Source organism: Apteryx mantelli, chromosome 5 (assembly GCF_036417845.1).
Source record: "Apteryx mantelli isolate bAptMan1 chromosome 5, bAptMan1.hap1, whole genome shotgun sequence".
NCBI lineage: Eukaryota > Metazoa > Chordata > Aves > Apterygiformes > Apterygidae > Apteryx > Apteryx mantelli.
The window spans coordinates 16479013-16493118 of NC_089982.1; the positions used below are offsets into that span (position 1 = coordinate 16479013).

At 34.1% G+C, this 14106-nt stretch overlaps 1 protein-coding gene across 1 annotated transcript in view; it reads right to left on the reverse strand.

The window, feature by feature from the left end:
• STPG2 (sperm tail PG-rich repeat containing 2) overlaps positions 1 to 14106 on the reverse strand; it is an 87764-nt gene that overhangs the window by 34064 nt on the left and 39594 nt on the right. The window contains 3 exon segments of the mRNA XM_067297016.1: positions 2140 to 2235; positions 5173 to 5336; positions 8033 to 8192. Coding sequence (XP_067153117.1) covers positions 2140 to 2235; positions 5173 to 5336; positions 8033 to 8192 — 420 coding nt within the window.

Sequence of the window (14106 nt, forward strand, 5' to 3'; positions counted from 1 at the left end):
GGTAACTATAGAAGATGAATTTCCTGGGGTTATCTGATCAGCAGTATCCTCAGGGACAACCCCTCTTTCGCATCTGTTTCATAGAAAGGTGATCTGCTCCTCATGGGAAAAAGGTTTTCAGCAGGGCAATGAGGCCAAGCAGCATGCTATATTAACACTAATTTCAATGTAGATGTGTATATTGTCACTGTAAATAAAAAGAGAATGTGACACTCCTCAAGCAGTAGAATCCCGGTCACCTAAACTTGCTAAACCATTGTTTTTTTTCTTCCAACTCCATACCATTCAATATACAGCAGTTATAAAAATAATTTTCCAGAATAAATGTTGAATTTTTTTAATGCTTTCTAATGCTTTACAATGCAACTCTAATCCAAAGAAAATTGTTGTTAAAAGTGGCACTGTGACATTCATGTGTACTACTTATTTCCTTTTGAACAAAATTTCTGCAGGCATTCTCCTTTATCATACTGTAAATACATGTCTATGTAGTTACATACCCTTCTATGGGAACCTCAAATCATTCACGTGTTGCAGTTCAAATGCATATTTTTGAATGGCATATCCTTATAAGGCCATTTAGTCAAGGTCATCTAAAATCTGCAGATATTAAAATCCATAATAATACAATGGACGGTACTTAACCATACTGTAACTGACTTACAGAAGAAACACAGCTGCAAACAAAAGCAGCACCCCAGCAGGCAACAAAACTCCCTGTTTTGACTGTTAAGTATGAACAGGTCATCTGAGTCAATGTTCAGGTAAACTGAAAGCCATTACAAGAAAAACAACAGAAAAAAGCATACAGCATGTTAGGGAAACAGTAAAATGAAAATGTGTAAGGCAAAGAGTCTACAGAACAAATTTACAAAATAGGAAACAAATGAATAACTTAAGCATATCAGAAGTAGACACCTCACTGTATGGTGAATTTATAGGTCTCAGTCACAGGAAAAAAAAGCTCTACAACAAACTAACAAATGAGTAATAGAACTCACAAGAAACAGACTACACGTATCCAAAAATTTTACAAAAATGGAGGCACTAACAAAACATACACTTTCCTTACACGGTTTTTAAAAAATAGTGCTGGAAGTAGACAAGGAAATTACAATAGATTTTACCATGCTGGCAGATGAACCAGTTTAAAATATCATTTAATTCTTTTTAAAAATGTATGTTTAAAAAAAAATGTAAAATGATAGGGACAGCGCAACATAATTTCCTACCGCTTTAATCTACTGTAATACTTCAAGAAAAGAAGGAAGAACACAGATAAAGAGCAATTTGGTGATGAAAGGTAAATTCCTGGCAAAGCCCAGCAAGGCTAGGGTGAGAGGGGTTCCAAAGAGAGGCCCCTCAGCTTCACTGGCGGCTGCTGCCAGAGCTCCCAAGCAATGGGGCTCAAAGCACCAAGAGGCAAGCAGGAGCCTGGAAGCAGAGGAGGCAGGGAAATGGGGTGTGATATCCAAGTGCCAAAATGTCTTTTAAAGTCTCTGATTAGTAGTTTAAAAGAGAAAAAAAAAAAAATTGTCTCAAAACCTTGCTAGGCAATAAGAAGGGAAAAAGACTAGTAATGTAGGGTCTAACGCAGAATATAAGGATGTTTAATGTATTTTAATCATCTAGAGCAGGAGAACAATTTGTAAGTGTTAGAAATAAAGATAATTTTTTGAAATTGAGATCATGAGGAGGAGATCTGCAGGGACTAAATTGAGGCAGGTGAAAAGGCTGCAGAACGGAAGCCTTAGTAAATGCACTGCCATGCAGGAAGGTGCAACTACACAAGTACAATGCTGCATTCTAAATTAACTATAGCCTTTAGGAAAAGGAACTTAGGATCATACTGTGCAAAAACCAGATCAGTGTGCAACAGTGGTAAAAAAACACAAATACTACCAAAAAAAGAAAAAATATATATTATTAAAACATTACACTGCAGTTTCATGCATTCTGCAATATGCTATTCTAACAGATATCAATGTGTAGGCAATATAGAAAATCAACCCTGGACTTTCTTTAGGGGTAATTGTTTGGTTCAGCTAAGATGCCCAAGAATTTGGCCCCACCAAACCTTTTCCACTCAATACTTTAAAAACAATAGAGGAATTACAGTAATCTGGGAAGTTTTCTTACCATAGCAACTGCTGGTCTTTTTCCTCTTGTTAAGAAGCAAGATAATGGTTTCTGCTTTTTATGCGGTTTTTCGGTACTTTCTTTTATCTGAAAATTCTAGAACACAGAAATGCTAGTCTTTAAAAAAAATCCTCTCATTTAAAATAGTCTTTTATAGTTTTAATTCACATTAATTGTGTAGACATTAAAATTACTAATCTAAAGTCAATTTCAGTATATACTGCCAGCTTCACATATTCTTTGTCAGGCAAGTTTTACATTATGAAGAAACACAAACTATTAAATGAAGAACACAAATCATGTTAATTGATTTTATATCGGTTTAGATATATTTCTCATCTTGCATATTTTATAAAGGACATTTCAATTAGCAAGTTGAAAAAGTAAATGCCTACAAGAATCAGAAAGAGAAAAGTCTAAAACACTGAAGACTAAAATCCAAATTTCATTTTAACATTTGTAGGTTGTTACATTTATTTAATATTACATGAACAATACCAAAATAATTTGAATTTCTTTTAGAGAAAAGAGAAAACATTTCTTTCAAGTTATAATATGCATCTATCACCATTCTTTATATATATATATATATATATATATACACACACACACACACACAATATAAGCATTTTAAAGCATGCACCCAAATGATATTTCAACTTTAGTCTAACATTAGAAATATATTTGATTTCAGAGAGTTTCTTCTTAAAAGCTGTCAGCATCTAATTCAAGGAAGTACATCCTTAAATTGTAATTCACATCGTTTTAATGCAAGGCTTTTAAACTCAAAAAAGGAAAATAGATGAAGATGCATTCACTGAGATGCCAATATATCACCATAATTGAGGAGCAGGCAGACACTTAGCTGTATGTGCATTCTCAACATTTCTCAACTTTAATGGCATGTGAATATGAGCTTAACTGAATTGGGATGATTTCCTGAATAAGGGTCTTAATGCACCTTTATCTGTCTGCCTTTAGGTATACAATACAATATTAATACAGTAGGACTTCTAATGATCAATGCCACTTGTATAGAACTTGTCATATGAATTGGTGTATGATATACAAAGTTGCTCCTAAACACCAAAAGAAATACAGCACAAAAAGAAGCCCTGCAATCAGGAGAGAGAACTTCAAGCAATTGGATAGATTCACGAGTCTACAAACTCATAAGTTCTTCCCAAAAAACTAGACTCCATGATGGCAGCAGAGCAAACAAAGTACTGCTGTGGCTTCTCACCCAGCCACAGATACACAAATGTTGTGGTGAAAGGTGGAATTGATTTAGAAGCATGTATCTTCCCTCATGTATATTCTTCTACTACTCACAACATCTTTTTTTCCTTCCAAGAACTTTCTATACAAAGATTTCAGTGAAGAAACAGTAATCCTGGGATTGCTTCGCTTCATGTGAAAAAAAATTTTAAAATATTTAAATATTTTGATAATATTGAATAATATTTCCCAATATTGAAATTTTGAAGTGTTAACTGCAGATACTTTACTCAACTTTGTAGGCATGTTTTTGGCTTAAAGAGATTTTTACATTAAGGCTTATGCAGATAACTATCAGAATATCTTGTCAGTCTACTTTAATTAATCAGTACAATTTCATATTTGTGTGTATGCACGTTAGTTAAATGTAATGCTCCATTGTCATGAAAACCTACATAAACACTTTTCAAAATGAAGAGAGGAATCAATCTTTGCTAGCAACTGGTTTTATATATGTGGCAACATGAAATATCTTCCATGTACTGTTCCACCTTTGATTAAACAAGTGTCATCTCTAAATATATTTAGAATTAATTGTAATGATAATATACATGAGCAATCTAGTTTGTCTGATTAACACCTGGGGGAACACACTTATTTCCATTTTTGCAGTGCTGAGAAAAATACATCCTGATACCTAACCTGTTTGGCAAAATGCATCCTTTCTGCTTTTACGAGAATTCTCGGATGGTCCTGTAATACGTAATTACTGAGCTGCAAAGAATTTCTGTAGCCTTTCGACAGACCACTTTATCTAATTACTGTGATCTTTTTGTCCTGCTGACTCGGCCACTTTCTACTCACAACTGTGATATTTTTGTTAGCATGTTAAATTATATCTTTGCACTCGATACTCAAATCAAAACAGATTTAAGTATTCAAATAATAGCAATGATGGCTGATCATTATTCTCTTTGCTGTCAGTGAGAAGTTAGGGCACAAGGACTAATAATTTAATTTTATATATTTTCAAAAAACGACAGGCTATTCATGTGAAAATATAATCATATAACATATTTTGCTTTGAGCTGTGATTCAAAATAGCATATAAACATGGAGCTATATCAATGGAGTTTTGCGATGCTTAGAATTAATCATGTTCTTAAATGCTTCCCTTCAATAGATGATGGCTTAGAAAAAAACAGGTTGCAGTAAGACATAGAACTCTATGACACATTGAGCAAGTAGTGACAAATATTTTTTAAGGGGATTGTTATTTTGAAGTATAGATAAAGAAGCTGTGACAAATAGCAGAAAGACGGTAAAATAAAAATTTAAGGAAGAAAGCTGTCTCAGAACTTATTATTCTAAAAAGAAATGGTAAACTAATTCACCAATCTCACTAATTTTTCTCAATTTGTTCCATAATAGTTGCATTACTTTCCCAAATCATATTGTCTTTTTAATTTTAATTGTTCAGAAAAAAATAAATTTATTAGCATTGTAATTAAAATATGCTCTGCTTTGCATGACAAAATATGTCAAAAGTTTTTTTTTTTAATTTAAGCTTGTAAATTCTACAAAAGAGCAGAACACTAGAAAAATAAAGACGTTTAGACATTTACTCAGGCATACTCAGTACATCGCTCTCTCTTCATTGGTTACCTCTCTTTTTCACAGGATATAAATAATTCTTCAAAACATATTACTCATTAGGCATGTATACTTTTAGAAAAATACTAGTATAACTTTCAAAATTCTCAGGCATTTTTTACCTTTCTTTACTTTCTTTTTAAAAGACATTTTTTAAGTTACCTGATAATCAGCAGGGCCAGGAGTACAAAATTCTTCCTTTTTATAAAGAGGCAAACATCGAGGAGTTGAAGATCCAAAAGCTACTCTCTTCATATAAGCCAAATATATGTTTTTTAAATTTTTGTTTTCAATACTATGGTTCAGAATGTTATAGAATGCAGGGCCTGAAACAAGTTAAAACATTTCTGTAAGCCTGCAACACAGTTTTCTTTTTTTTCTTTTTTTTTAATAACTTTGTAATAGCTTAACTACTAATACACCTTCAAAAGCATTCTGTCATTTTATTATAACAAAACATTCTCAGTTTAGATACTGGTTGGCTGAAAAATTTCTATCTGTGTAATGATTACAGTTACATTCCCAAAAATCTATGCAGTATGCAGTGTTGAACACTTTCATATTTTGTCTGGTATTTATATAGCAGAGGAAATGAAAAATAATTTATCTGTAGATACTAAATGCAACTTTCTACCAAGCAGGTGATTGACTACTTACAAGGTGAGGGAATTTTTCTCAGTAACAGATCTGAAGACAATCTTGTAAGCCTTTAACAAGGCATCATAATGATTTTATTACAATGCCTAATAGACACGAAAGACTTCATCATGGGGATACAATGACCACGTAAGTGCTGAATCGGGTGTTTCATTGTTCGAAAGATGTCTGGAGATTAAAAGGTCTTTTGCTGTCACTGAAGTCATAGTTATACTGAAACATCATAGGTCCAAGTCCAATATGGGCTGCCCTCCTCTTTTTCATTATGGTCTGAAAAAGATAGTTGTTGTGTAAACTTCCCCATTCCCCATTGGTAGAGGGGAAATGACTGTAGAGACTTGAATAACAATGGAGATTTTTCTTTGTGTCGAAGCAGGCTTATGTGAGAGGAATCTAATAAAAGATTTAGACAGATAGTCACAGGATAGCAGGGAGGCAAATTGTACTGGGTAATCTCTAATGATTGCGTTGAGAACTGAAACATCTAATGTGATATACAGCTATGCTCAGTGGAAGAGGCCAAGCATATGGCTCCAGGTATACTTTAAGGGATCGCTAGTAAGAAGTTGACAGCTGAGCTTAAAAACTATTTCAAAATTAATTTCTGTCAATGGTAAAGGAGAGAGGGGTTCAGACTTTATCCTCAGCAGTGCTGATAAAAATAGAAAGAATCAGTATCACCTTCTAAATTTGTCTTCAACATTATTCAGAAGAATCAGACAAGAGTTTTTATGTCAAAAACTTAAACATGTGGTCTCTTAAGTCTCAGTAATTACCATTAGCAACCAAGTCTCAGAACCATCACCCCAAAACCAAAACCAAACAAAACACTGGTCAGTCTCTTGAGGTAATGGCTTGCTCATGCAATTTGTCACTGAAAATGTAAAAAGTGTTAAGGGCGATGCCTCACATTCTGTTCATGGTCTGAGACTGGGTGAGCGATGAGAGCTGGGGATGACACTTATTTTTTAATATCTCCTCCTTTTTAGTGCAGGGCTTAAGTGACTGTGTAATAAATAGCTGTGGGGTACACATCTCTCACCTAGAAGGCATAGACAACTGGCCTGCAAGTCAGTGAATAAAACACAACCATCACATATGTCAAGCAGAGCCAAAAAGTAAGCTTCCCGGAAACCACTGAGTTGCAGATGATTAGCATGATGTGCAAGCACCTGAGAACAAAACAAAGAGAAGGAAATGCAAAAAAGCTACAGAGGACACAAAGTCTCTGTTTAAAGTGCCCGGTCACATCAGATGACTGAAAAGAACTGGTATGGCAACAGTCACCTAACTTTACCTAACCATGCAGCAACCATAAAGCAGTGTGCTACGTGAATGTGCCTTTTAGAAATACATTCTACCACTTGCCCTTCCATTAATACATTCAAACCGCAGCATACAAAGTAGACCAATGTCTGCAGACAGAATACTGAACTGTGTAATACACCCTCAACTAGAGTACAGCTGTTTCTGCATAATAAAGGTAATATTATTTAGCTATTCAAATAAATTGAAATACTGGGTATAGGTGTAATTTCAGGATGTACCTATTCTTTATATATACACCTGAATATACATATTTGCCAGATGATAATCAGTGTAGTGTTAAGGTCTCCACTGCATTCTGCTCACAGAACATTTGAAAGGCAAGAATGAAAATATCTGAAGAAAAGCCAAAGACACAAAATCGTTTCACATCAGGTACAATTTACCCTAAACCTCTAGAAGAAGGTCAGTATGTCTACCTTACCTAAAGCACTAGAGTGAGGATAATAAATTAAGATACGTATCACTACTAAACTGGTGTGAGATATAATCTTGCCAACAGGGTGAAAACATAATTAATAGAGTACATATTGACCTCAGCAAAACCACACTTTCCATGAAAAGATTGCATCTTTGTTGTTTTGTTGATAGCTAACTATAGAGCCTGTATTTTGAAGAAATAGCCTTATTTAACACTAGCCCAAAATGGGAGGGAGAGGACGGAAGAACCAACATCCACAGATGTCATTTACATTGCTTTTTACTTAAGTAGGAATCCTATAAATGAAGTAAACAGACCATACTATTATAAATTAGTTTGTATTTATCATAGATAAGTTGTGTTCACATTTCTTAGAAACCCCCCAAAATTGGTGAGCTAGAGACCACATTTGCATCCCTTTGGCCAAAATCTAGTATAAATAGCTTAGTCTTTGATATGTACATTTTCTCTAATTCTTAGAGTATTTTCATTTCAAATTAATTTCATATTTACTGTACTTTCAATTACATGATTAATTGCTCATGTTCAACAATATCCACCTTATTAAAATTAGGTTATGTAATCTGGATATCAGCAGTATTTGGATTAATTGCAAACCTGGTGTTTTTTCTAGCCTGGAGTCTTGAGTAAATCGAACAGCAGTTTGACCAAACAGGATCTTTTTCATTCCCGATGTTCTGTTCAAGGACTCAAGAGCCGTGTGTGGTTCATTATATGTGCCAGGAGCTGGTGTGATTGATCTCACAGGTAGAAAACTCTAGTGAAGCACGAGGGAAAAGAATATGCCAATGACAGCCTACAGCTCATTCAGAAACTACATAAAGTGCTTACATCAGTACAGTACATTTACGGTATTTCTTTCTTTTGTAATGAATGTAATTTAGAAATAGTGGCAGCTACCACCTTGAATCTTTCTGATCACATAGGAGTGATTTTCAACCCTGATCTATTAACTGTGAATTTGTTTGTACAAATAGTATGCATGTGCACAAATACATAGCCATATGAATAGCTGACAATACACAAAATGCTTATTCAGTCAGCCCATGCATTCATGATGTAGATACAGACATGTTTTCAAAGACATGCCTTCCTTTGAAAAATTATGCCTTTCCATTAGCAATTTACATCATTGCTGTCTCTATATACTGAGCATATTGTATACAGCAGCAGTGCAGAAATCAAAGAGTTTTTTATACTCTGATACTTACATACAGCCATACCACCAACCAACTAGTACAAAACAATAAAGCGAAAAAGAATGGGAAATATTGGGTAAGTACACCATGGTAGACCCACTTCTTTAACAGCATGAAATATCTATGGTCCATAAAGAACATAAAGGAGATCATTCTAAGGTCTCATTCAAACTATCTTCAGATACCCTTGGCACTTAATGTTTTTACCGGAAAAGATTAAATTACAGGTAATGGTCAAGTCAGTAACTGACCATATTACAACTGTTCAGGCTCAGGTCACACCGAAGTTGAAATGAAACTGAGGTAGGTCTGTATGTTCAGAAAGTTGAACACAGAGGGTAAAAATTATCAGAATGTCTAATATGCGTCTATACTAATGAACTATGCAGGATCAGGGCACAGTCCTGAGCACTGGTATGAGATCTTCCCTACTCTTTAATTGAAAGCAATACCATTTTCAGCCCAAGTCAACTAGCATTCTTGAGAGAAAGCCTACACCTCTGAGGGCGAGCGCAGGCCAGAGATCATTCCCATCTGACTATTTGCATATGGCCGCTTTGTCTTTTGGGTAAACAAATTTAACTGCGTGGACGTGAGCTATGTCATGCCAGTTGGCCCTGGGCCCAGAGATTAATCCGTGGTATAGAGCGCAGTCCCTGGCCTACTGTATTTACTAGCACAGTCCAAGCAATACACAAGTCACACTGAAAGGCAATGTATTGCTAATTCACATGGCTTTTAAAATCTTATTCAAACCACAGGACTTAAAACTGATATTATGCAATGAAATCACTTTCCAGTCACCAGTGCAAACCACAAGTTTACTTGCACTCACTTGTGCTCACCATCACTGACAAAACAGGTAAAACAACTTAGACGCTTGTTTTTAGACAGTTTCATTTGAACATCCAACCTGGCATTTTTTTCCTCATGAAAAAAATTCAGAAAATATTTTCAGAAAATAAAAGCTTCTGAAGTATAGAACAGAGGAAAAAATATATATTATTGGCTAAAATTTGGAAGCTATAACCTACTTAAAGCCTGGTTCTTATACAACTATGACATATGAATTATTTGGGAATTAAAAATTAAAATCAAAGTAAAAATCAACAAAGTAAAAATGATACAGCAAATATTAGCTGAATATAAATTGTGAGAAAAGAAGAAATTGCCTTGATAAACCAAACCAGTAAATTACTGAAGAGAAGTTTCCTGAAAGTGTTCAAGAACCAGAAAAAGGCTTATTCAGCTGTAGTTTCAGAATACATTATTAGTGAGACTAAAAAACAGAAAGATAGTCTGATAGAAACAAAATTAGTTTTTGTCCTAAATGCTTCTTAAGATAACAAATACAGATGGGAGAAAAGGAGGCCTTTGGAGCAATAATGGAAGGAGAGATGAGAAGGAGAGATTTGTTCGAAGACTATACTAGAGTGTAATGCATATTGTCAGCTTCATATTTTTTGATTATTTCCTGATAATTTTAAAAATAGTTTTTCACATTTGGTCATAGCATCATGAAAATGTCACCTTGGATCACTAACAGCTGAAAGCCATTACTTAGCTTAGCGACATATGCATATTATAAAAATACTAAAACTACTTTTAAACATCTTATGCTTCAGAAAGAGAGTAAACACGTCAGACATGACAGAATCCAACACCTGACCTATCGTTCAGTGAAAATCTTCCTTAAAGACATGACAGTACCCAGTTTAGCGTATACATGCTATAAGTTGTACTGGTCTACACACCTTAAAAAAAGATCTCACTTATTTCCACCATTATCCTTTCAGAGCACACACCTAAGTATTAAGCATTACTTGAATGAAATCCATAACCACTGATATGTCTGTGAACCCTCCTCCATGTATTGCATATGGAATAAAGCAAAACTCAGTTCTCTCATTTACCCAAGAGCTTTCAAACCTAAACACATTTTACACAAACACACACTCTCACTTCCATAAACACCTATTTGAGTCCATTAAAATGTTTGTCTGTGGTGTATTCATATATATCTCAATCATCAACAATTAGACTAAGCAATGCAGAAACACACACAGAAACAATTAAGCAGTCACAGAACACCCTACAATTATTATTTCTTGTCAGTTACCTTATTGCTTTATTCTTCACCTTATTCTAATACATAAAGAGAAAAAAGTATGGGGGCTTACTTTGGACTGTGAAAGAAAAGGAGCGTATAGAAATTTTTTTCCCTTCTGTACCGTATTTTTACTCTTCTGAAACTGACTTTCGATTTCATATTGTCCAGGTCCTGGAAAACCCTGAAAAAACATCATTTGTGTTATACAAATATCTATAAATATGTGTAAGCGAGCAACTGCTTACATGTATGAATCAATTTTAGGTGGTGTTAAGAGTGAACCCTTACGTACATTTCATTTTAAAGTAGATACAAATGAACTACTAACCGGCCAGCTGCTCAGGCAGTTGGCGGAGGTGACTTGAGATTGCTCCAAGATCTTATAAAAGGATATTCCACAACCATGTTATTCTCCAGAGGAGCTTGGTACCTTTGCCACAGGCAACACATTAGAAGTTTTTAAATACGTTACCAACTAAATCAATTGTTTTTTTTGTTTTTTTTAATTTACAAATCTAACCACAAAAATATTATAGAATTCAATTAACATTTTTCAGTTTGTGGTTTAAGTCCATTATTTGAATGCTTTACAGCATCACTAAGATTTTGTGGGAAGTTGTTCAGTTTTCTTGTGTCTCCTCCACAGTTCAAAGTACTCAAATGAGGCACCATTCATTTCCATTTCACAGTGCAAACAGAAGTATGCTATATGACCCTATGTGAACCAAGAAAATAAATTTGATATTCTTGCTCATGCAAAATTTGCATTAAAGACTATGTATAGCTTGCATGAATCTGCTTTATCTTGGAGAAAACAAGGTCAGGTTAAAGATGGTAATCCTGGAAAAGAGTGCTGCTTGTTTTGTTAGAATATAAACATAACAAAATAAATACTAAATCTCTGTACTTGAACATGAAATAAAAGGATAATTTTTCTAACCAATTCCATTCTGAGTTATAATACAAACTTCTGCAATAACAAACGGCATTTCATGACATAATTTATAGAAAAGAATTGTGCAGGGCAGGTTGAAGAAATTGATGCAGAAATTCTTCACATTGAATAACCAGTGTCTGTCTGGCATGCTGACAGGTTATTGACATGCAGAGACATTTCTAAATCATTGCTATGACCATCAACGTTTTCAGAGTCTATGGAAGTGAGAGCATAAATACAAGTGCTTCCTCTTATAGAAAACGTATGCTAAATTATACTTAAGTACAATTTAAAGTTTGTTCTTTAAAATAGTTTTGGTATGCTCAGCTTTTCCCTGAATTACTATAGCATCGTCTGTTCAATAGCAGGAAACATTGCTATTAGAGCACAAGACTCCACTCAGTTAATGACTGTGACATCCATATGTAGTACTCTTTCTAGTGAGCAATAACTAATGGTTGATGGCCTAATTCTTAGTACACTCATTGCAAAATCTCTTCAGTTCTGTAAGATGAATCTGCAAAACTTTTTCATGCAATTGTAATGTAAACTTACATTAACCTGAGTTACTATGCGTTCTGTATTTCATAAAAAGAAAAAGACCAGTCCTATATCATCAAAACCAGGAATTAATTAAAAGCAAACAGCTTTAGGTCAAGCAAGCACGCTACAAAGATCTTACATGGCTAAAGAGGACAGAGAAACAATTTGGAGTTGATCTGCAACAGTAAAATGAAAGACATTGTGCTTAAAATGATATATCTGGAATAAAAAAACTCAGAACAAAAACAAGTCACAATTATTCAATAAAACCAGCAACAATCAAACACTAGCAACAATCAAACACCAAGTAAAAAATAAGTTTTTCTCCATTTTGAAATTCCAGAAGTGTACTAACTTTACACAGAGCAAAGTCTGCATGGCTGTGCAAAACACATTGTTATATTAGACACTTAATGTGATCTCAGCCTGCTCAGGAAAAAAATTATTATTTCAATCAATTATTTTTTGCTTAGGGTACATATAAGGTCTAGGAAGAGGATGGAATTTCAAAATTCTAGGAGATAATAGGATGTTTCAGTATATGATGATAAACGTCTGTTAATCGATTTATAACATTGTGTCTGTTTATGATAAAATTCTGATATATCAATTATTTTGCTATATTTTAGTGATCAGTATGTTATCTTTTGGTAGTATGCATTCTTACTATAATCTGTCTAGTAAGATCTATTTATACTACAATTAATTTACTATCTTTTATTTTTTTTTTAAAGTACAGAAAACTGCACTATGTACATTATTCACTACGGTAGGCAAGAATTAATTTTGTGCCAAGCAACTCTGCTATAAAAAGATATGATTACAATTAATAAGTTTGACAGATTTTAATTATCATTCTCATATTTCTACCCTTTCATTAAACTGGTATCATTACAACACAATCTGTCTCACTGAACCATTTATCATGAAACAGACTACTTAAATTATTTTATATTGTTAGCATCAGAATATTTTCTAGTCTAGAATGGGTGGGAATGCAGATCAGAAACAAATTTAGGACTATTTAAGCATACAATTACATTCATTATCAGTTACAGGGTTGCTGAGAGTTCACAAACTGTCTATTTTTATTCTATGGTGTAAAACAAGGAAAACATGAGAGAAACTGCAGCTTTTGCTTACAACTTTCTTAATGATTCACAGAAACCTATAAAGAGAATTATAATCAGTGGTAGAAACACAAATAAAGCAGTCATACCAGTGCTCCTACTTGAATGATTTTTTTCTTACAGAAAGTGTTGCTGTGTATTTTGGAAGTGCAAGCACATCGAACCATTTAAACCATTAATTATAATACAATATATTTATTTTGCATAACAGAAAAGTGTTCTGTATATCTACACTGTCCTGCATCTAAGAATCTCTAATATCTACATATGGATCACTGAAGTAAACGTTTAATAACCTCATTCATATATTAAAGCATTTTCCTGCCTATTTTGAGGAAGAAGCAGGAGCCCTGAAGCAGATTATAATCCTAAACCTAAACAAAACAGATTGCTGAAACAGTCTGGTTTACAGGATATCCAGAAGACCTTTATTTCCTCCCCAAGAACATAAACAAATACTTCAACAAGACATTGATCCAATATAGTAAAGACAAATATATACATAGATGCTTAAGCCTGTTTAACAAAATACTCCCGCTGACACATATAAAGCTATTTAACAGCAGTTTAGTCATTTTATCACAGAGAAGACATCATCTATTACAGCCAGCTATTATCTCTATTACAGTTTACAGCAGCCAGGACTTTCAGGACACCCGGCTCCTCCAAGCCTGATGAGGACAGAGGAACTCTTTATCCTAAGAAAGTCTCTCCAACAAGAGGAAGCCATGCAGGGACCATCTGGGATAACC